Source organism: Ixodes scapularis, unplaced genomic scaffold (assembly GCF_016920785.2).
Source record: "Ixodes scapularis isolate PalLabHiFi unplaced genomic scaffold, ASM1692078v2 PGA_scaffold2__306_contigs__length_199485367, whole genome shotgun sequence".
Lineage (NCBI taxonomy): Eukaryota > Metazoa > Arthropoda > Arachnida > Ixodida > Ixodidae > Ixodes > Ixodes scapularis.
Genome location: NW_024609857.1, coordinates 89,517,989 through 89,541,995, shown reverse-complemented (window position 1 = coordinate 89,541,995; position 24,007 = coordinate 89,517,989). Strand labels below are relative to the sequence as shown.

General features: G+C 45.0%; 1 protein-coding gene across 1 annotated transcript; it reads left to right on the top strand.

The window, feature by feature from the left end:
- The first annotated feature begins 509 nt into the window (after window positions 1–509).
- Window positions 510–1,565, top strand: LOC120841348. Its single transcript, XM_040212228.1, has one exon. It carries the CDS (start codon window positions 510–512, stop codon window positions 1,563–1,565), a length of 1,056 nt encoding a protein of 351 aa, XP_040068162.1.
- Window positions 1,566–24,007: the final 22,442 nt, after the last annotated feature.

The following is a 24,007-nucleotide window of genomic DNA, read 5'->3' as shown; positions in this document are numbered from 1 at the left end:
ATGAGGTAGAGATTGTTAACCCTTTAGGGTCGAAACGTGGAGTTCACAAAATCCTTGTTGTGTACTTCAGTGTGATAAACATCCACGCCCGATAGAGGTCGCAGCTTCGAGCCATCCATGTAGCACTTGTTGTGCTATACAAGCTTGTTGACAAGCATGGAATCGATGCAATTTTGAAACCGCTTGTTGCTGACGTGTCAACTTTGAGTACAACTGGTTTCACTGTGCAGAAGGGTGCAGCTACTCTAAAAGTCATAGGAATTCTTGTTGCTTTCTGTGGCGATAACCTTTCTATGAATAGGCTGGGCGGATTCACCTGTTGTTTCAACAGAGGACATCCCTGTCGATTTTGTACTGTACCGTATTCAAAGCTTAGCACTATTTTCCATGAAATTGACGTGCAAGTCCGAAATAAGACTTTGCACAGAAGCCACGTCGAAAGTGCAAAGGTGAATCAGCCTCTAAGTACAGCACTTTATGGGGTAAAAAGTGAGTCTCCACTTTTAGGTATGGGGTACTTTGACGTGACACTACAGGTTCCGTCCGACCTGATGCATGACTTACTTGAAGGATCCATACCTTACGTGCTCACAGAGGTGTTGCGCGGCCTCATCAGCAGTAACGTGATCAAGTACTCAGATCTCGATAGCATCACAATATTCAGTTTCGGTACACAGGATAAAAAGAACAAGCCTGTGGCAATGGGCAAAAGCTTTCTAAATGGGCAAAGTGCCTACAAGAATACTGCGTCTCAGAAGTGGTGTCTCTTCAGGTTTTTTTCGCTCATGTTCGGAGACATTATTCCAGTGAAGAATGAGCACTGGGAAGTGTACCTGCTGCTGAGGAGGGTTGTAGACATGGCGTTTGCTGACGAGATTCCACGTGACCACCTTGCGTGTCTGCAAGATGAAATTCGGTATTTCTTGAGTGCCTTTGCCACTCTTTACCCAGGTAAAATGATCCCAAAGCTCCATTTTTTGGTGCATTATCCAACGCTAATTAACGAACTTGGTCCATTGAAGCAATATTGGTGCATGCGCTACGAAGACAAGCACCAGTATGTTAAGACGATAGCTTCACGCAATCAGAACTTCAAGAACATATGCAAGTCAATTGCAGAACGACACCAGTTGCTACAGAGCTTTCAGCTCTCCAACTTTGAGTTGGACGGTGGTATTCAGACAACAAAGTCTAGGCCTGCAAAGCAAGAAGACTTTGCCCCATGTGTGCATGGAGTCTTTTCAGTTGGTGTGCCTGTGTGGGAAGTTGCTTCTGCCTCTGTGGAACACTCAACATACAAAGAAATGGACGTTGTCATCCTAGAGAAACTTCAGTTCCCCAGTTTTGGACAAATTGCAAGGCTGTATGTATATTGCGGTAGCCTGTTTTTACTTGTAAATGTGTTAAGGACTGTGACGTTTAACCGACACCGTTGGTCATACGTTGTCTGCAAGACAGAAGAGCAGAAACTTGTAAGACCCATGAACCTCGCATCACCCCAGGTTATTGACCTCTATTTTGAATCCGAGCTGGTGCTAAGGCCTGAAATAATGATTGCTGAGTGAATCGACAGCACTCACTAGTGATGACTCAGTATGCATGACATCTACGCGTCATTGAACAGGTTTAAATAAAAGTGTTTATCTTCATTGAGAGCTGTCTGCACTTTATAGTGATTATGTAATATTACTTATATTACCACATTTTAGCTAAATAACCGTGTGGTCACTGTGGTACAGAAGCCGTCACTTCGTGTCCTCCTAGCCCATTAAACAGGTATTGACAACGACATAAATTTAAGAACCAAATCACATTTTTAGATACATTTCGTTCAGCTATAAAAATAACATTCAATATAAAGCTTAATAATTAACTTGTCCAAAGGCTTATTCTGGTTGGGTGCGAGCGGTGTCGAGATAATTTCAGCTAGTAAAGTACACCAGCTTTGCCACTCTGGCTAGTAACGACGGCATTTACTACCCCCCAGATTCTGAGGTGTTAAATAGTTAGTAACGGTCAGAGGGAGGTAGTAACTGCTGTAGTTACTAACTTCTTACTAACTTTTTTTTAAGAGTGTACGATGCATGGCGTCGGTCGAGTGGGAGCTCTTCGGCGTTCTTGGGGGCTCTTTATGTCGTCGGTCTACGGCAACTACACCTCCACCGTTTGCCAAGCTTAGTTTTCCTAGCGAGACAATTATAGGTGACAAGCTCTCACGGTGCGGTCGCTGCAACGACAAAGCTGGACGTCGTGGAGGCGGCGACCGGGATCCGCGGCGAGGTGAAGGCGGGGGAGTTTGAGGTCGTTGAATGTACACTTCTATCTCCCACGGCCGCTCACCGTAGCATGGGCGTGTTTCGTTCGGGTGGAAGCCGCGCAGCCCTATTTGCCGATAGGGGCAAGGGCGTTTGGTGGGATTGGCTTCCCCGCAGTGGTAGCAGAGCGGCCGCCGGTCGGCTTTTCGCCGCACGTCGGTCTTCATTGACGCAACTTGTTCTAGGCGGACATGTACCCGATCTTTCTGGTGTAAGGGTACTCAGGCGCTGGACGTTCACATCGGGGGTTCGCCATGTACTGATGTGGGGCTGGTGGTGGCCGTAGGACCATTGCGGCGTAGCTTAGAGCGGGCTCCTCCCTTGCTATTACGGTGACGCGTGACGGGAAAGGGCATCAGGCTGAAAGGCTCGGTGAACCTCCTCTCGGACAACCTCAGCGAGTGGGGGTGAGGACGGGCGATCAGCAGCGTGTAGCATCTGAAGGAGCTCTTCCCGGATGATATCACGAATGATATCCCGAAGGCTGTCGACACCGCCGGTGTTCAGGCCCAGTCGGGAAGATGCAGCGGCTGGAACAACAGGCGCGCCGGCAAGTCGGTGACAATAGCTTGCTCAAGCCGACAGTGCGCGCTCAATGTTGCTGGCTTCGGTCACAAAACCGTCAACGGCCGTCGGTAGATTGCGGACTAAGCCTCCGAAAATTTCACTTTTCATGCCACGCATGGAGGCGAAGTTTCTTCTCATCGGCGACGTCCTGATCGGCTCGGAAACTTAGTCGCAGGACAGTTTCAAATAGGCTGGCTACGCTTTTGTTGGGGCTTTGAATCCATGCTTGAAGGAAGTCCTCCGCTTGCTGCCGACGGTGATGGTTGATGAACGCCGTCGTTCATTCGGCGGCGCAGGACTCCCATGAAGTAAATTGAGCTTCTTGGTTCTCCAATCATTGCCTCGCACTGGCTTCAAGCGAGAAGAAGTGGTTTCGGGGACGATACTCAATCGTCCATTTGTTGTGGCGGGCCACACGTTGTTAATGCTGCAGCCAGTCCTCTGTATTCTAGTGGGCTTCCTTGTGTAAGCTCCTCGGAGTGCGGAGAGTGACAGGCAGGATGACGATGGGTGGGGTAGTCATCGTCGCAGTTTTCTTCTTTGGCGTCTGCAGCAGGAGACCGAATAGCGGGGTTGACCTTTGGTGCGGCAGCTTGCTCGAGCTTCGGCGTCTTCTGTGAAGGATACTCATTCGGGGCTGAGCATCTCACTTGGCCAGCGTGTCTTCAGAGGGAGGGGGGGGGGGGGGGTGCGTATCATGGGCATAGAATGCGATACTCAGCACCTCCAACAGAACAAATATAATGAATGACAATTGATAAGGCGATGGGTGGACAGACAGATACAAAAGTTTAATCTGGTGAACCTGCGCCAAACAAAACAAATAAAAGGAGCGTCGCAGGCGTCGATGGCGGCGTAGTAGCGGGATCAAGCGTTGGGGGCAGACTGACTCTGCCTTGCGCGCCACAGCTGCTTTCCTGGAAGCCTAAAACATTCGACCTCTATGATTCTGGAACTATACATTGTGGGTATGACCGAACTACATGATTATATAACATTCTAGAATCTCCCATTAGCTTAGGGAAGGATGAAACAACAGGCGATGGCAGAGATTGAGCCCCGGCCACCTGTGCTGGAACAAAGCACCTGCTTGGCTACGCCGATTAGTCTAGGCACGTGGCACTGTTAAAACCCATTAATTTCTTCGAAGTAACAGTTAAAATGTGTAAAATTACTAGAACTAAAATCGTGCCAGGTAGATAACCAACATTTGCAGACCACGTAATTTCGCGTATGTGCACACGCAGTGATCAATTTCTGGATTGGTAATGCAACCGCGCGTGCGCAGTCTCCATATTCACGCTGCTTCATGGAAAGAAGTGTGCTCGTTCAGACTTGACTGTGTAGCACCCTCGCCACAATAACAAAATAAAATGAGTAGTCGAAAGTGCAAGAAACGTTTCAAGAAAAACACACATGTTGAGTGCGCGGAATAAGCAGAAAACAGCGATTATTTCAAAAGAAAAAAAATGCTTTCGGGTAGTTGATGTATAAAAAACTTTACGAATATGGACGAATAACTGGTTTCAAAAGGGAAGAAATAAAGGGTACGTGCTTTCTGGAAAACGTAGCGTTGTTAAAGAGACATTTACCGACCTATAAGCGTTCGTCACGCAATTAAAATTGAAAGATGATCACTTAGCGATCAAATATGGTTTCCAAGTGCTTGACTTTACTGTCCCACGTTTGTTAAACTATATTTTCGTTAATAACGGCGACTTTCAGAGTCCGTCCTCTGGAAATTTGCGCTTACAATTTCGTGCTTGATACATTGTTGCCGCTCCTTTTTGTAACAAAAGGGCCATAGCGATTTAGTTATTTTGAGCACATTCATTTGGTTTCACATTGAGCAGAGGAGTGAACTAAAGAACGATCTAAAAGAGGGACACTTCTTTAGATCGCTCTTTATTTATGTGAATGTCGTACATTCTACATTTCTGGCAGACTTGCACCTTACCACTGCTGGAATTCGAAGACTAGTCAAGCCGCACACCGCAACCTTTTTTTTCTTAGACGCCTCATAAAAATGAATAATAACAAATTTATTATTATTCTTAGTAGTAGTTGTTGTAGTGGTGGTGGTAATAGTAGTATTTATGCATAAATAAGGGTAACCATGCAGTATACTTACCCATGTTATGGTTGCGCTTAACTTTGTTTTGCGGCGCGGACAATTTGCACACGAACGCTCCAAATTGTTGTATGGCTGCCGGGTGAGACGCGTATAGCTGAGGCCGTGGAATTTCAAGTAGCAATTCCTGTAAAAAATAAGGCCAACAGGCTTACCAAAGTTAACGACGGATGTACGTGTTCGCAGACGACCGACCGACTTGGCGATTAATGTAACTTGTGACGCCATCTTCGCTTTGCTCTCTGCGTCTATCGGCGCAGAGAGAAAACGACACACCCTGTTTGCATACAGCTTGTCTTTAAAAAATATTCACAGTACGTTTGTTTTTTTTGTCACGAAAATCAATTACGTTTTGTACCACGTTCAGTTTTTTCTAAACTGTAGCACTAGCGGTCCGAAACAGATGCCAAAATATCCGAACGGACCGTTGTCTTATTCAAATTTTATAAGCAATTTTCTGAAATCATCAATGGTAGAGTGGTGGCCTGCAGAGACCACGAATACATCAGGCTGAAATGGCGCAAACTACCAACAACGTGGCCCATTTTCTCATTGAAAGTTTCTGCAAATCACTCGCCACTTTTTAATAAAAAATACGTGTAACCGAACGCCCATTCTCCGCCCAAATGTAGCGCTACATTTCAGAGCTAACCGTTCATTCAAAAGTTGTCTGATTTTCTGAAACAATCTGAGGCCCGTTTTTGCTCGTTTTCGGTAACTTGGGTGATTGCAATTCTCCATGTGCTCCATGATTCGAAAGCTCCGTTGCCGCCATTTTCCTATTGAAAATTTCAGATAATAACTTATAACTTTTTTTTTGTTGTTGGATTAACGGTTAGTTTTGAAAATATGGCATGTGGTTCGGGCCGCTGGCGCTACATTTTGGCGGAGGTTGAGCGTACGGGGATGCGTACTTTACCTTTTCGAATAATAAGAAAAGAAAAAGCAGCTTGATTTGTTTTGTTTTTTTTGCGGGACACTTTGAACGCTAACTTACGTTCCAGTGGTGTTGAAGGCCGGGCACCGGATTCTGTGCGTCCAACGACTGACGAAGAGCAACACGGGGTTTATCTAGGAATCCAGTAATGCGCAGAGACAACGCACGATCAAGCGGTACGTCATGCTCACTGGCCTTGCGCAGATGGCGTTTTCAAGCAATCTGTTCGAAAGAATCATTCGATAAACGTGCGCTCCACATATCGCAGTCATGGACCCATCCCGGGCTCATTTTTCGTTTTGTTGTAAACTGCGAAGATAGAACGGACGAACCAGCAGTACAAGGGCGACAACAGGTGTACTTCTTCAAAATAGCGGCACCATTTATAAAACGCGCATCGATGGAAATTGGAACGGATGTTGAACAACAAAATAAGAACAGGAGAGGGGAAAGGAAATGAAGGGGAGGGGGGGAGAAGAGGAAACTATATTTTCTATAGAAAGGGAAGAAAGTATATGATTAATCGGAAACATTTCACGGAACGCTCAAACAAACCACCTCACCTCACCACGATGCTTTTTCCAGCCACTAGCTGTACGATTAGAAATGAACACCACGTCGCAAAACCGGAAATAAATATAACACGCCGCCACTGACTTGCCCAAGTATTTCACCCAAATTGGTGATGCAGCTTTCAATACACAAGGATAGACACAGGCAGTAAACAATACGAGCTGTATCACTAATTTGTAAAAAAATAACCTACTCGTTAAGCATCACACTGTTATATAACCTAGGTCACGGCAACGGGTAACTGGTATATGGTTCTCAAATGTTGAAATGTTGTCTATCTCCACTGCTAAGCCAACTAACATGATGGAACATACCGGGTGCATTAGCGAAGACATTCAAAAATCCTAATAAATTAGGGTGACTGAAAAAGAAAATCTTCCCGGGAACAAAATACAAGCTACGGTTCACGTCAGCGATTTATAAACACATACTAATTAGCTAAATAATTAATTAAAGGTCACAAGCCAACTTCTTAATTTATGAAGATAAACACATGACTGAAAGTAGAAACCTGCTATAAAAAAAACAAAAACGCAAACCACTAAATCAACGTGCACCATGAGGAAGGTAACGCAGAGAAGGGGACGGACAACAAGGGAAGTCATTCTTGTCCGTCCCCTTCTCAGTGCTACCTTCCTCATGGTGAATACTGTTACCTACACGCTCATGTTGCACTAAGTCAACTCATTTTAGAAATATATCTGACAGATGCAGCATTTTACGGCACTCTAAAGAAACGCTCAATTTGGACGCGTTTCTAGATGTCAGTATTCTATCAGAGCGCATCTTTGCGGCAGCGGTCCTGCAGATGGTAGCTTCGCGCCTCAACACCGCGAAAGGGGGGGGGACTGATGACCCATAGTTGCTTTCCGATAGAAAATCGAAACCTTGAAGCGAGTGCAAATTAAGCGGTTGAGTTTTAATGGAACGCCATAAAATGATGTACCTGCCTTGCATCTTTCTAAAGTTACTTTAATTAGTGGTTTTCGATGATACTCAGAGAGTTTCTGATTGAGCCATATACTTATTTTTACTAAATAAAAAGTTAAAAAGGTGATTTTTTAGCTAATTAGTAGTGATTGGTCGAACTTTGCCGAATCGAAAATTCGGCGCCGAACGTTTGGATTCGGCAAAATTAAATTTTTGCGGAACTTTTCAAAGATTCGGCAAAGATTCGGCGAAGATTCAGCAAAAATACATCATTGTGGTCAGACTTAAAAGCTTAAATGTTGTTCTTTCTTGTAAAAAAAGGCTTTTAGTTTTTTTTTTTTTTTTTTTTTGGTGCAACGTATAATGCATCTTGAGATAAGTATACCTAAATAAGGTGATGTTCTTCAAGATGCAGTGAACGACTTAATTTTCGCGAAGACCTAATATTCTCGAATTTCGCGAATCGCCTACAATTCGCGAAAAATAGGTCCTGCGAACAATTCCGATAAAATGTAAACATATTGGAATCTACATTAAGATCCCACCGCGTAGCAAAAATTAGATCCCGCGAATTAGTTCGAAACTGCTGCTTTGACCTAAATCGCAAAATATTGAGCCCGCGAAAAATATGTCTTTGACAGTAGTCGTATGAGCGACATTAATGTCTGTTAACGGGCAATTTTACATTGACTTATTGCAGAGCAGGTGTGACAATGAGGTTGGGTAGTAGTAGCAGGCGCAGTCACGATACTCGAGTTTTGCTTTTGAGGCCTCACCAGCGCAAGCCTGCAAGTATCTGTGCTTGGTTAAAGTGAAATAAAGGCGGTGAAACTTTTCTTGACTTATTGCAGAGCAGGTGTGACAATGAGGTTGGGTAGTAGTAGCAGGCGCAGTCACGATACTCGAGTTTTGCTTTTGAGGCCTCACCAGCGCAAGCCTGCAAGTATCTGTGCTTGGTTAAAGTGAAATAAAGGCGGTGAAACTTTCCTTGACTTATTGCAGAGCAGGTGTGACAATGAGGTTGGGTAGTAGTACCAGGCGCAGTCACGATACTCGAGTTTTGCTTTTGAGGCCTCACCAGCGCAAGCCTGCAAGTATCTGTGCTTGGTTAAAGTGAAATAAAGGCGGTGAAACTTTTCTTGACTTATTGCAGAGCAGGTGTGACAATGAGGTTGGGTAGTAGTACCAGGCGCAGTCACGATACTCGAGTTTTGCTTTTGAGGCCTCACCAGCGCAAGCCTGCAAGTATCTGTGATTGGTTAAAGTGAAATAAAGGCGGTGAAACTTTTCTTACTTTCTCTGCGAGTTAGCGTTTCGTGCAAAAAATGAATGCAACGGCTGCTGAGCCTCCACCCGAAAGATAACATTAATATTGCAAGCATGCATGTTTTTCTTTTTTTTTAATTTGAGTTACTTGACGACAGCTTTGCATGAAAGTGTACGTCCCATATTTGCCACGTCTCATTTTTAACTTTTGTTTATGTTTTCTTTTAACACTCTTGTTAGGAAGGTTTTGGACACGCGCGGACATTTAGGGAGACGGGACAAGTTAGGAATGTCGGATGCGAAACGTCAATCATGTCAGTTTTGTGTTTATTTTATGCGGATAGATGAAAACCGCAAAATAATTTCAATTAAAAAGCAATAATATTTGTTTTTGCACAACCTATTTTTCAGCCAAAAACAGGATTGCTCTAATTGCGAGGAGTGCTTTAAAGTACTTGCCATTCAATGTTGGAACTACCTCGTTGCATCACACAAAAATGTTGCGCTACGATTTATTAGTGTTGTTAACGTGGTGGAGTCAATGTTTGAAATTATGATGCCATGAAACCTTCGGAGTCAAAATAAAATAATAAGTTTGTATTTGAAAAAATATCAAATAAATATTTGATTGATTGATTGATTATTGGGTGTTTAATGGCGCAAGAGCAACTTAGGCCATATTGCGCCAAAACAGAGGTTTTTATAGTGAGCTTAGAGATGCAATCCAAAAGAACTGCAGGCTACAGCTGGTGTAAAAGGCCAGTTTTATGCAGGAAATTTATAACTCGATTGAACGGCACCAAGGGTTGGTCGCCACGTAGGAAATAGGGATGGAAAGGAAGGTGATCTTGGAAAAGTTCTGGAAAACATAATCGGCGCTGTTGATTTAAAGATTTACAATGCCACAGGATATGTAAGACAGTCACAGCTTTACCACAGTTGTCGCAAAGCTTAACATCCTCATCGCAGAGCAGGTGCAGGTGAGTCAAACGGGTATGCCCAATTCTTAAACGGCAAAGAAGAACTTCAACGTGACGATCTTTAAGGGGTATTCACACGAGGGAGAAATCCCGGGGATTTCTCCCTCGTGTGAATACCCCTTTATGAAAAGAGCTCTCCCTACCCCCAGAAGGGGCTTGATAATGTGGAGCTTGTTCTCGTTTTCCATATCCCAATCCAGCTGCCATGACTTCATAATCAGTTTCTGTATGAACAGTTTCAGGTCTTGGTGTGGCAGGCCAAAGGGCAGTTTTGGGCATTCCTTTGCAGAGGCAGCAAGCAAGTCTGCTTTCTCATTGCCAGGAATACCCACGTGGCTTGGGACCCAGCAGAATTTGATCAGGTGTCCTTGTTGAAGCGCTTGATTTAACCGAACCCGAAGACGTTGCACAAGAGGGTTCTTGCTGTCTGTTAAGGACAAAATTGCTACAAGAACGCTCTGAGAATCAACAAACAGAATTGCTTTCATGATATTGTTCTCTAATAAATACTCCACAGTCATTAAAATGCCATACAATTCAGCTGTAAAAATACTTGCAAGAGTGTTGAGTTGTCGAACTTTCCTGAAAGCAATGGAATAAACCGCACATCCCGCAAAAGTTGATGTTTTAGACCCATCAGTGTAAAAGTGCAAATAGTCCTCGTATTTCTGTTCCAATTCGAAAAACTCCTGTTGCAGAACAAATGGAGAAACAGCTCTCTTTCTGTACTTGGACAGTGACCAGTCACAGGAGATTGGTAGAAGGTCCCAAGGTGCAACTCTCTCATTGCTCCTCAGCAAAGCAGCCTCACTAAAGGGAAGATGGAGCAATGTTGCCATGCTCTGCACTCTGAAACTCAGGGGCCGAACAATGCTCGGCCTGTTTTCAAAGAGTCGGAAGGATCTAGAAGGTTGGAGGGCATCAAAAGTAGGATGTTGAGGATAGCTGTATATCTTGTAAGCATAACAAAGACTCAAATATTGCCTTCGTCTCTCCAGGGACATTTGATGTGTATCAGCATACAAGCTCAACACAGGTGATGTTCGAAATGTCCCCGTGGCAAGTCGGAGCCCCAGATGATGGACCGGGTCCAACATCTTTAGGGCGGACGGACGTGCCGACCCATAAACAATCGCGCCATAGTCCAGGCGAGACCGCACCAAGGAGTTATAACGTCGCAAGAGGCACCGTCTGTCAGACCCCCAGGACGTATGCGAGAGGACTTTGAGGATGTTTGATGAACGTAGGCATTTCTGCTTCAACTCTTTCAAGTGGGGTATAAAGGTGAGCTTTTTATCAAATATTATCCCTAAAAACTTGTGTTCCTTCTTTACAGATATAGCAATGTCATTCAAGTGCAACAATGGATCTGGAGACAAGCCACGGCGGAGTGAAAAGGGAACACAGATTGTCTTTTCGGGAGAGAACCTGAAGCCATTTTGATCAGCCCATTTGCTCATCTTATTGATTGTGAGCTGCAATTGCCGTTCACAACTGGACAAGTTGCAAGAAGAAAACGATATCTGCACATCGTCAACATACATTGAATAAAATACAGATGGTGGTATAACTTTAGCCAGACTATTAATCTTCACTGCAAAAAGTGTAACACTTAATACTCCACCCTGAGGGACGCCATTCTCCTGGAGAAAAACATCCGACAGGATGGAGCCCAAACGCACTTGGAAGGTCCAACCCGTCAAGAAGCTTTGAATACAGCGAAGCATGCGACCTCTGACACCATATGAGTGCAAGTCTCGAAGTATCCCATATCTCCAAGTAGTATCATAAGCCTTTTGGAGATCAAAAAAGACAGAAACACAATGCTGGCGATGGACAAATGCTTCTCGAATAGAAGTTTCCAGGCGGACAAGGCGGTCAACCGTAGAGCGACCCGCTCGGAAGCCACACTGATTCCTATCGAACACACCCTCTGCCTCTAAAAAGTGTACAAGACGGCGATTAACGAGTCTCTCATAGGTTTTGCCTAGACAGCTTGTCAATGCAATTGGGCGATAGCTCGTCGGTAAAGAGGGGTCTTTGCTGGGTTTCAGAAGAGGAATTATGTGTGCCATTTTCCAACAGTCAGGAAAACAGGCAGCATCCCACAATAAATTAAAAAAGGTGAGCAAACTGTTTAGAGATTCAGACGACAGTCTCCTTAGCATCTCATATTGAATTCTATCCGGCCCAGCCGCAGAGTCTTTTTTGACGCCGAGAGCCAGTTCAAGCTCACACCGTGTAAATGGCTTGTTATAAGCAGCACCCTGACCTCCAGAGAAAGGAATAGTTTGTTTTTCTGCTACTGATCTAAACTTCTTAAAAGATTCACTATAATTGGCCGAGTTAGACACTTCTTGGAAGTGTTTACCAAGAACATTTGCTTGTTCCTGAAGTGATGTTGCTGATGGAAAAAGGGGTATCCTAAAAGACCGATAGTCTCCCCTGATCTTCCTGAGACGATCCCACACTTCCTTTGAAGAAACAAAACTACTCAAAGAGGTCACATACTTTCTCCAAGAACTGCCTTTGGCTCGCCTTCGCGTCCAGCGAGCTTTGGCTCTTCTTTTCTTGAATTCAAGTAAATTCCTAGGAGTGGGATAACGTCTGAAGATGCACCATGCCTTGTTTTGCGACTTGCGTGTTGTGGAGCAGTCCTTGTTCCACCATGGCTTGCATCTCTTGGGGAGTCGTCCAGAGGTCTGGGGGATACTGTGTGATGCAGCATTTATAATCGCTTCAGTAACATACAGCGTGGCATCTTCAGGGCTCATGTTTACAAGAACGGACGAATCGATAAAAGCCTCCAAACAAAAAATAGACCAGTCAGCCTTTTCCAATTTCCACCTTGGGAGTCGTGTCGGAATAGAAGGAATTGGCATTGTACTTTCTAAAACAATAGGGAAATGATCACTTCCAAAAGGATTATTTAAAACTTTCCATGAAAAGCATGGAAGTAAAATTGGTGATGCAATGGAAAGGTCAATAGATGTAAATGATTGATGTGCTGCACTAAAAAATGTGGGATCTCTCCCATTAAAAAGACACAACCCAGATGATAATAAAAAACGCTCTATGATGCCTCCACGTGAATCCTGGCGAACACTACCCCACAAAGGGTGGTGGGCATTAAAATCGCCTAAAATTAAAAAAGGTTGAGGTAATTGTTTTACAAGCGATTCAAGTTCACACATATGCAGTGCAGAGTTAGGTGGCAAATAGAGAGAAACAACTGTGATCAAGCGGTCAACAAGAAGGCGTACCGCTACAGCCTCTAAGGGCGTAGAAAGGGGTACCTCCGAGCAAGCAACACCACTCTGCACCACCAGTGCCACTCCTCCCGACGTATTTGGGGAGAGTCTATCTTTCCTAAAAACTTGGTGCCGACGTAAAATTTGTGTATGAGTGTCATTTAAATATGTTTCTTGCAGGCTGAGGGCGATTGGTCTCAACTTGTCCATAAAATAATTTACATCATCTATATTTCTGATAAGGCCACGGCAGTTCCACTGCATAAAATGGAAATTGGTCATTGTTTAAAAAATGAGATTAAAATATGAATAAAGAAGAAACGCTGGGCGAATAAATGAAAGTTCTAAAGCTGCTGCATGTGGCATAAATTAATTTACAATCTCACGTTGGAGGGATCACAGGTTTTTTGCTTTTGTGTTTACTTTTAGAAGTCTGCCACTCCATGTCGTCTTGGTCAGACGCGTGAGTGGAGACTTCTCCACACTCATCCATGGCTTCACTTTCCTGAGGCGAGGCTTTTCCTGAAGGTTTCTTCAGGTTTGGGGAACGGGGCGCCATACGCCGCCCGCGACCAGGCCCAGCCAAGGCGGCAGAGGAGGTGCTGGGCGAAGCGTCGCCCAAGTCCACCCGTTCCTGTCCCTTTGGCGCTGCAGGAGCGGCACGAGAGCCATGCCGCTCTTTTGATGATGCTCTCTCCAGGGAGTGTGGGCGAGAGTGTCTACCCATCTCCCTGGAAGGAGACTGTGGAGGAGGGACGGTTGCGGCAGCCACCGGCCCATCCTGGGTTTGGGAAACAGCCTGAGAAGATACAGGCTGTTGCCCTGTTGGAGTGCGAGGGTTCGCACTCTGGCTGGGAAGGTCGGAGGACCGCCCAGCCGAGATTGCACGCCCCGGAAGCTGAATCTTCAGCTGGGGCGTGGGGGAGTGCAGTGGCCTCCCATAGTCCAGAAAGAATGTCTGGGTGGCCACTGCTACCATCAGTGGTGCAGGTCCCCGCTGCACCACCTGCGCAAAACTGCCTTTACGTAAGAATCCAAAGCGACGGCGTGCCTCTGGGTAGGAGAGGTTTTCCTTGACTTTAAGTGCAAGTACCTCCTTCTCCTCCTTCCACGTTCTGCATGATCGAGAATATGCAGGGTGGGGATCACCGCAGTTCACACAGTGTGCGTCGTTGGTGCAAGAGTCTGTGGTGTGGTCATTCTCGGCACATTTTGCACATGTAGCTTTTCCACGGCATTGCTGGGAGCCATGGCCAAACCTCTGGCATTTGAAACACCTTCGAGGATTAGGCACATAGGGCCGAACCCTGCAGTGGAGATAGCCAGCTTTCACGGCCTCTGGAAGTGTGGCGGACTCAAATGTTAAGACTATGTGTTTTGTCTTGAGTTCTGTGCCATCACGACGAATTGTGATTCGACGGGCAGCGACAACTCCTTGGCTAGAGAGGCCCTCCACCAGCTCTGCGTCAGATGTGTCCAACAGGTCGTCTTCGGAAATTACTCCTTGGACGGTGTTTAATTTGCGGTGAGGAGTAACAGTGACTTTATAGTCCGACACAGAGTTAAAGGGGTACTCCACCGATTTTTTGAGCTACCTCAACTAACTATATTTTCTGACTCCCCGGCCTTTACTCTCTCCGGTATGCTATTTAGAATCGCGAAATTCATAATAGTTATTGCGAAATCGGTAAATGAAAATGATGCAAAAACCAACATTCAAATATACGCGCGCTTTTCAGGGCCGTGACGCCAGTGGCAGGCAGGCTTGCCAGTCGAGCAAGCAGCCAAAAAATAGAATATGCCAATTATTTGTTCCCTGCTGGAGCGCGGGTACTGCAGCGAGCTTCCCAAGCATTCATTTGACACTATGAAACTGCTTCGAATCAGTTTAAAACAAAATCTACAGCCCAAAGAGTGAGCCCCTGCCTTCCACTGACGTCACTTTTTCATTGTTGCCAGTAGAGACTTCGAGCTTGAAAAACACGGTGAGGACCAAAACTGTAAATTCAATAACTTCGCGAAAAAACAATATTTTGACCTAATATTTGGGACACTATTTTCGCAATGTTTGTTGGTTAGTTTAGCAAAATTTCAAGCAAATCGGAGACAATGAAAAAATCGGTGGAGTAGCCCTTTAAGACCCCAGAGGGCATCACTCTGCTGCTTTGTAGTGATTTCCACGAGGAGGTCTCCAGACGCCATTTTCTTTGCAGTGACGTTTTTGCCAACAACTCCTTCTAGTGCCTTAGCAACAAGGAAAGGGGACAGTTTGCCCAGTGGCTTTTTATTCTCAGAATGAAGAACAAGAAATCTTGGAAATTTTTCAGAGACAGAGGACTTTTCAGACTGGAGTGGTACTTCGGTGCGGACCCTTTTTTGGGGCCCGATCAGAGGTTTTTTTAGTTTGCAGACCCATAAAGATGGGAAGAAAATTCAGTGCCCGGGTGCACCGCCCACCACGGAGCCCAACAAGGGGGTAGGTAATGTGCCATAGCAAGAAAGGCTTGGCTGACACAATTACTCTACCAGTGCTGCCCGGGCACTATACCCTAGTGTGGTTGCAGGGACAGGACGTGTTTCCACTCAAGGTTGGCCCTTGCCGCCTAAGAAGGTGAAAAAGGAAGGATGAGAGTGGAGAAGAAAGGAAAAAGAGGTGGGAGGAAAAGTGAAAGAAGGAAGAAGAGGGTAGAAGAGGCGACTGACTGAATCATCCTGGTCGGGCCAAGCCAGGACACCCGTCTACGAGAAGCAGGGGTCGAAGCGGTGTATTGCCTCGCCCGGGGAGCCCCGAAGGGTCCAAACATACCCCGGGCTCAGCTCAACCACCAGGGTCCCCTTTTCCCCGGACACGGGTACGCCACGCACAGCCAGGCGTGGGTGGGCGAACCCACATGGCTCGGGGTTCGTAGTGACGCCACTCACCAAGCACCTACTAAAGTAGGTGCCCCCTGCGTGCGGGTATGGTGGCCCACGTGGCTGGGGTCCGTGGTGACGCTACTCACCAAGCACCTAGCACCTAAAGTGCAGGCGCCCCCTGCGGGGCTCGGGGTCCGTGGAGACGCCACTCTCCAAACACCTGCTTTCACAGGTGCCCCCTGCGGGGAAATAAATATTTGATATTTAGTCATATATATATATATATATATATATGGCCAGGGGGACATAGTATAGGGGACTAATCGTAACGGTCAGTCGGCTAATTAGCTAAATTTCGGTAACGAAGTTTTAAATAATTGAAATAGAATATAGCTCCAATTAAAAACTTGCTCAGCGTCATCGAAAACCACTAAATCAGTCATTTTCAGAAAGACTTTGAGCGCGTGAGGAGCGTAGTAGTGCACTAAAGTTACCGCTCTTTGAGCAGGTACAAAGCTAGCGGTTGCGATAAGGCGCCCGCGCGATTTTTCCGTCTCTTATCTAGCCCCAGCCTTGTACCTGCTCCACGAGCGGTAACTTTAGTGCACTACTACGCTTCTCACGTGTTCAAAGTCTTTCTGAAAATTACTGATCGTGTGGTTTCCGATGACGCTGAGCAAGTTTCTGATTGGAACTTTATGTCTATTGTCATTAATTAAAAAGTTAATTAGCGAACTTTAACTAATTAGCCGACTGATCGTTACAATTAGTCCCCTATACTATGTCTCCCTGGCCGTATAACTCACCTGCGCAGACCGCATTAACCTAGCTTTCATGGTTTGTTTTTAAAAATTCTGTTATCTTAAAAAAAATAACACCCTATATATATAATATCATTTGATAAAATAAAAATGAAATAAAATGTGATAAAAATATAAAAACGTGATAAAATAAGTTTTGTTTTGTTATATTAAAACATTTTCTGAGCTTGTATTTTTTTTCTTTGAATCATTAAAATTTATTTTGGGCCATTCTGGCGTCTGTTACGACTGGAAAACGGATATAATGGAAAGGGAACTAAATTCGCTTGGATAAATTCAATTCATTCGGCAGAAATAAACGTCTCAGTGGCCCAAAATATTATTTATGTTTACATGCAAAGTAGAATGGAGATATAGTTTTTTTCGCGTGTTGTACTCTGGTGAACTAATATTTTTATAATTATGGTGAAAGCTTCCACTCTATTGTTACACTTGTGCGCGAAATTCCGTCTAAATCGATTGAGAAACCGTTCATACGGAATATTCCAAGTGCCTAGGAAACACAGTAACCTCCCTGGCAATCAGATTTTCACGCAATAATTACATTACCCTCACGGTGCACCAGCGTAGATAAAAATACTAATTTCCAATCTCCAGTGATGTGTATATATCTCCCAGTTACGTCTTTCCAAAAAAGTTCCAAAGTTGTAGGGTTGCCGCCGCTCAGTTCCTCACCCCGTGTGACACAAAACCACTTTGAATGAACACAAATAATAGCTCACATTAGTGGGTCTGGGAGCACTATTTCTCCGGGTCGCATCCATATTACAACACGTCCGCCCCCTTCGAGTCCACCTCGACCATTCCCTAGAACCCCGACCGATTTCCCGCCAGCCCCGCTCGTCCCTCCCGCACCCGTTGCCCCTGGGCGCGAAGCCGACGGATGCCTTCCTCCACGACGCGGGGGTCCTGACTCTCTTCCCACGCTCGTGCAGGCCCTCGGGGGTCCTTAAAAGGGGGCTGTGGACGTCCGACGTCGCCACCACTGGCCACTAAGAGAGGCAAGTTGACACTGAAGAATCTGAAGATGTTGGGTTATGTCGGGCACTGTTAATATCACAGTAGGAATATGAAGGGAAAGAGAAGTGCCAGAGGAAAGGAGGGAAACGACATTTCGATCAAACGGTATTATTCAGGTATACTATGCTCCGTCTCACCCCACGATGGACTAGGGCCCGAAGGCTGGCGGGCGCAGGGCTACCTCACAAAAGCTTGCATCCGCATTGCAAAAGAGTGCGCGAGAGAAATTCCGACACGCAGAGGACGAAGAGCACTGATCTTACGCACAGGGTTCTCTGTTGTAAGAGCGCTATTTTATATTGCCGAGGTAAAATGACATGGCATATAGTTTCATGAAAATTCATGCCATATTTTATAAACCTGTTATCTGTTTGAAAAAGTTTGAGAGGCGCAGGCAACACTGACATAAAATCGTTTCGCCCTTAGTCCCCCCCCCCCCTCCCCCCCCCCCCCCCCCCCCATAATAATCCAAAAAAATACATTCTAAAACACTCGATCCGACTCATCTTCATTTTTCAGTGGCCACTGGTCTTGATCCCGGGTTTTCTTCGCCACATCGATTTCAGACAGTATTCAATCCGTTCAATAGTCTTCAGTTGTTGCAAGCAGACGGAGCCGCCGCGAGGGTTCGACGAGCAGACGAAAAACTCACCTCCGCATGACGCGTCTTGGCGCAGTGATACGTCCGACGGAGAAAATATGCCTCGTGGTTTCTAACAGGCTCGTGATTGGACCCGGCGGCATGTAACATTAGGCTGTAGTCCATCTTAGGATGAGACTTCATAAGGGTGAGATGGCCGATTAAAATATATACAAAACGCATATACAAAAGGAGAAGGTAACATGTGACAGATGTGACGTCATGGGGTCAGGGAGGGAGAAGGAAAAGTTGGCAAGTAAGGTGCAATAAGTCTAAGTAAATAAATAGAGGAATGTGGGCGGGGGCAAGCTCAGGGCACCCCGCGTGGCTACCCAAATTATCAACAAGAATAACAAAAAAAAGGATGGAGGAAAGGAGAGAGGGAGAGGAGCGGACGAAAGGGGAATGTCTAATTGCAGAAAGAAAGTTTTTTGTTTAGGCCGGAAGGGAATTCCGCCTTTTGGGTTAAAAATTAATGTTTTCTTCCTTTTCGCGTGAGGTGGGTTTTTAGAGGCATGATTTGAGGACGCATACTCACATGGTGAGTTCGGAATGATTTGTGGAAGAGAAGTGTTTAGATACGTGTTTGGAGAGACCACGTTGGCCCGCTCTTTCTACTGTGACAAGCCAGCGGTGATCTCGGAAGCGTTCGTGGAGTCGGCGGTCAGTTTTGCAGAAATACATTAGGGTCGGACAGAGTGTCTAGGGAATAATGATATCAGATTAGAAAATTTACAGGTGTGATTGTCAAGGATTCTCATTAGCAGGTTGGGAGGAGGGCCGGTGTGCTGGCACGTTAGGCATTTCGGGGCGCCGTACGGCGTGGTACCGGGGAGCAAAGTCGGAGATTTGGGGGACCGGTCGCTGCGTACTAGAAGGGATCGTAAGTTGAGCTGCCGACGGTCAGTTAAGGAGAGTGCTTTAGAAATCACCTGAGAGTCTACAAGGTACCAAGTGGTGTCCATGATTATTTTGCCAAGCCTGTATATGCAGGGATGGAACGTGAAGGGTAGGGGGTTGCACGGTAGTTTAGATCTTGGTTGAGGAAATAGGGCGTTATGCCACGAAATGTTAGAGACACGACTGCTCGCCTTGCGCAGAAGACCGAGTGGGTAACTACGTTCAGTAAATAAGACGGTCATCGTCTTAAGCTAATGACGGCAATCGATGTGGTTTATGCAAATCCTATGGAGGCGGAGAAATAGTGAGAATGGAACAGAGTTGCTTTGGGATCTAGGATGGTTTGAGGAGAAGAGAAAGTAGCTATAGCTGTCCGTGGGTTTATAGCGCACATATATGTGAAACATGTGACTGTCACTATAGTCCCTTGCAACTCAAGAAGGTAGGGCGAGGGTAAGACGGGCCGGGGAGGAGAAAGCAGACGGAACGCTGGAGAAGAAAGGGGGAAACCTCCTTTTCGCTTTAGCAATTCGTCTGCTTCCTCCTCCCTGGCCCGTCTTACCGTTGCCCTACATTCTTGAATTGCAACTGACAATAGTAATTTTTAAGTCTAGACAGTTGACAGAGGATTTCGATGTGAGTGAGGTGAACTCGTCCTTGAGCCGGCCTCAGGTGCCGGCGTCTGGTGGCAATTAGGCGGCAGCAGAGCGGGTCCCCACAAAGTGAAGCAGCTAATCTTTATGTATTTTATTGAATGGTTAGCACAACAAAATGAATCATCCTGTACAAAATATTCTTTTTTACTTTTAACATCTTTTCCCGGTATTTAAGGGTTACTTTTGATATGTTTTAAAGGAAGATATGGCATACTCTAGTCCTCATGCTTGCAATGCAAGTTTTTATTGGTTCTTTTATAAAGTGGTTGTGCCTTGCCTTACTTTTATGAATTTTGTTTTATAATACCATGTTTGAAGGACACAATAATTTCGTTTCGCTTCAAGTCCAAGTGGATATGTGTTTCAAATATTCAGCTTATTTGACAGCATTGGGGATGAAATATCTTATCCTCCTACTCAATCAAGGATATTCTATACAAAATTTTGATGCATCTTGGTGACACCATTATTCCGGTTTAAAAGGACCCATATTGCTAGTTAATATGCTTTCAAGCATAACCCTCACCGGGAGTAGTAGGTCTAATAAAGAGCAGCCACAGCATCAATTTCTGAACACGGGTGAATCTTTCAACATCAGCACATTCTTTGGTGTTGCCACACCGTGCACTCCTCCGAATGCTCCGTTTCATCCAAAGTCTACTGCGCTGTCAAAACTAGAGGCTCGAGCGAGTGGTTTTCCAAGTTGTGTGCAGGGATATCTAAGGTACGGGCGTGAGAGCATAGCTGTGCTTAGTTTGCACGTGCGCTCGCGCATAGATGGTACCTTCGAAAACAACAAGCTTGAGCTCGCATTACTGCTGTCAGCGTTCAAAACCAAAGAGGAAGTTCAGAACCGACGCGCTTGCGCTCGCTACCCGTTTTGACAGTGTTGTTGATTAAGCATGACACAGAGTATTGAGATCCCGGAATGCACGAAAACGATCCTTCATGCTCCTGTCTCATAAATGTCACTGGAAAGACCAAATAAAAAAAAAAATGAAAGCCGTTTACAACCCCCTGTAACGCCGAACTAGAGCGCAGCTCTTCATAAGGAGGGCAGGGTACTGAGGGTCACGCGTTCTCTGGGGGGGCGGGGGGGTCGTGTGACCTGGGGGGTCACGTGACCCCCCCAGAGAGAGGTTTCCGCTAGATTTAGCGGGGAAATATTTCCGCTAGATTTAGTGGGGAAATTTTTCCGCTAGATTTTGCGGGAAAATTTTCTCGCTATATTTAGCGGAAAAATTTTTCCTCTAGATTTAGGGGGAACATTTTTACGCTAGATTTAGCGGGAAATTTTATCCGCTAGATTTAGCGGGGGAATTTTTCCGCTAGATTTAGCAGGGAAAATTTTCCTCTAGATTTAGCGGGGAAATTTTTCCTCTAGATTTAGCGGGAATATTTTTTGCGCTAGATTTAACGGGGAAATTTTTCCGCTATATTTAGCGGGGAAAAATTTCCGCTATATTTAGCGGAAAAATTTTTCCGCTGGATTTAGCGGGGAAGTTTTTCCGCTAGATTTAGCGGGGAAATTTTTCCGCTAAATCTAGCGGGGAATTTTTCCGCTAGATCTAGCTGGGAAATTTACCCATAATGCACCGCGCAGTTACGCCGACGGCGACGCCGACGGCGACGCCACTCAAGCCGGAAACGGCGCCTAAGAGCTGCGCTCTAAAAAATGAAAGCCATTTACAACTCTCTGTAACGCCGAATTAGAGCGGAGCTCTTGAGGAGGAGGAGGGAAGGGTACTGAGAGGAAGGTATACCTCTCCACCCTCCTCATCCTGCCCGCTACACCCCCCTCCGAGCGGCGTCGCCGTCGCCTCACGAGGGTCACGTGACCTCACGGGGGTCATGTGACGTCCTCTGTGGCGTCATCATCTGTGACCTCTGTGGCGTCATCATCCCTAGTGACGTCATCAGTGATTTCATTTCATTTCATTTCATTTATTTACCTCAAGGGCGTCTTTGAGGACGCATTACATGAGGGGGGTAGGTGGTACATGCATTCGTAACAACATAGTAACACAATTTTCCAAAACACAATCATTGGTATAACAAAATCATCGCAATCAGCCCAGCACAGTTTACAAAAAGGAAATCACATCGTACGTACACAACTGCAATTTTGAACTGGACGTAACTATGTATAAAACAACAATTTCAATATGGAGAAACGGAAAGCGACTATAAAAACAACAAACAAGCATGTACGTGTACTATTCATGCCACAGGCGCTCGCACATTGTTTTAAATTCAACGGGATTTGTGTTAGTAACCATCTCGTCTGGCAAGTTATTCCATTCAGTAATCGATAATATTAAGGGTGAAAACAGGAAGGAATTAGTGTGTGACTGGTATTGCTGCACCTTACAGGAATTGTCGGTTCGAGGAGAAATATAATGTGCGGAATGACAATAGGTGCTTTTAAAGCACGAGTTGCTGTAGTATAAGTCATGAAAGTAACATATGCGGTGAATATTGCGCCGGGTAGACAATGGAGCGAGACCCAAATTTGTTTTTAAAGCTGAGACACTAGTTTGAGGCGAAAAGTCGTTTGATATGAACCGGGCTGCTTTGCTTTGGACAGATTCTAATTTCGAAGAAAGATAATTTTGATGCGGATGCCATATGATACTTGCATATTCTAGTTTAGGGAGAATGATTGTTTTATATGCTAGCAGTTTTGTTGAAGTGGGGGCCAAGTGTAGGGTGCGCCTTAAGAAACCTAGAGATTTAAATGCGTTGGTGACTAAGTTATCGATGTGTTGTTTCCATGAAAGAGTTTCAGAGATGTTTACTCCTAAGTATTTGTATAGTGAAACACATTCAAGTTGCTGCATGAGTAATGTATATTGGCTGTATGATTTGTTTGAATTCGTAGTAACGGTCATTTGTTTACATTTGTTGGGGTTAACCGTCATCTGCCATTCTGAGCACCAGGAAGATATAGCATCAAGGTCATTTTGGAGGACGTTATGGTCTGTCGGGTCTAAGATTTTTCTATAAATAACACAATCATCTGCGAATAGGCGGATAGTTGAGGTAATCGAAGAGGGAAATCGTTGATATAAATGAGAAAAAGAAGGGGCCGAGAACGCTACCTTGGGGGACGCCTGAAGATACTGGGACTGAGTTAGATGAAGAACCATTCACCGAAACTGACTGTTGCCTATTTGTTAGGAACGAAGCTATCCATTTTATTACTACAGGGTTAATCTGGAGGAGAGAAAGTTTTAGGAGTAGTCGTTGGTGGGGGACCGTATCGAATGCTTTGGCAAAGTCTATAAATATATATAACGTCTGTTTGTAGAGAGGAATGATTATTAAAATGAAGATCCGTGACAAACTCAAACAGTTGACTAGTACATGAGTGGCGCTTTCTAAAACCGTGCTGGTTGGGGAAAAAAAAGTTGCGTTGATCCAAGTATGAGATAAATTAGAATAAATAACGTGTTCCATAAGCTTACACGGCACACTGGTGAGTGAGATAGGTCTGTAATTTGATGGATTTGATTTGTTGCCCGATTTGAAAATGGGTTGAACTCGGGCGAATCGCCAGTCAGCTGGTACATCAGCAGAATTTAAACTTTGTTGAAAAAGAGCGCTGAGTATTTTTGAGGCTGAGTGCTGTGTCATTTTTAGTAGTTTGGCCGAGATAAGATCATTTCCAGGGGCGCTATTAGAAGACAGGTTTTGAATTGCCTTGTGGATTCCTTCCGGGATGAATAAGATTGGAGGCATGCATATTTCCTGCTGAGATAGAGAGTAAGATGGCAGTGGAAATATTTCACGTGTAAATACACTGGAAAAGAATGAATTTAACGAATTGGTCGTCTGGTCATCACTAAGTGCCTCCCCCTGGTCGTTTAGAAACGAAGGGCTATTCTTAGTTTCTTTTGGATTAACTATTTTCCAAAACTTCTTGGGGTCCGTGGAAAGAATGTTAGGTAGGGTGACGGAAAAAAATTTTAATTTTGCTTTTTTTACTTCGGATTTACACAACTTTGAATGAAAGCGATATGATGACCAAGCAGCGAAGTCGTCCAGTCTTTTTGCTTTTAAGAATAGTCTTTTCTTTTTGTTTAACATACGTTTTAGACTGTTGGTAAACCAAGGAGATGCAAGGTCAGATGGAATAGCAGTTTTTGGCACAAAAGTGTGAAG

Excerpts from the sequence above, each read along its gene's own strand:
- LOC120841348 (XM_040212228.1), top strand. The coding sequence starts at position 510 with ATGGGGTACTTTGACGTGACACTACAGGTTCCGTCCGACCTGATGCAT.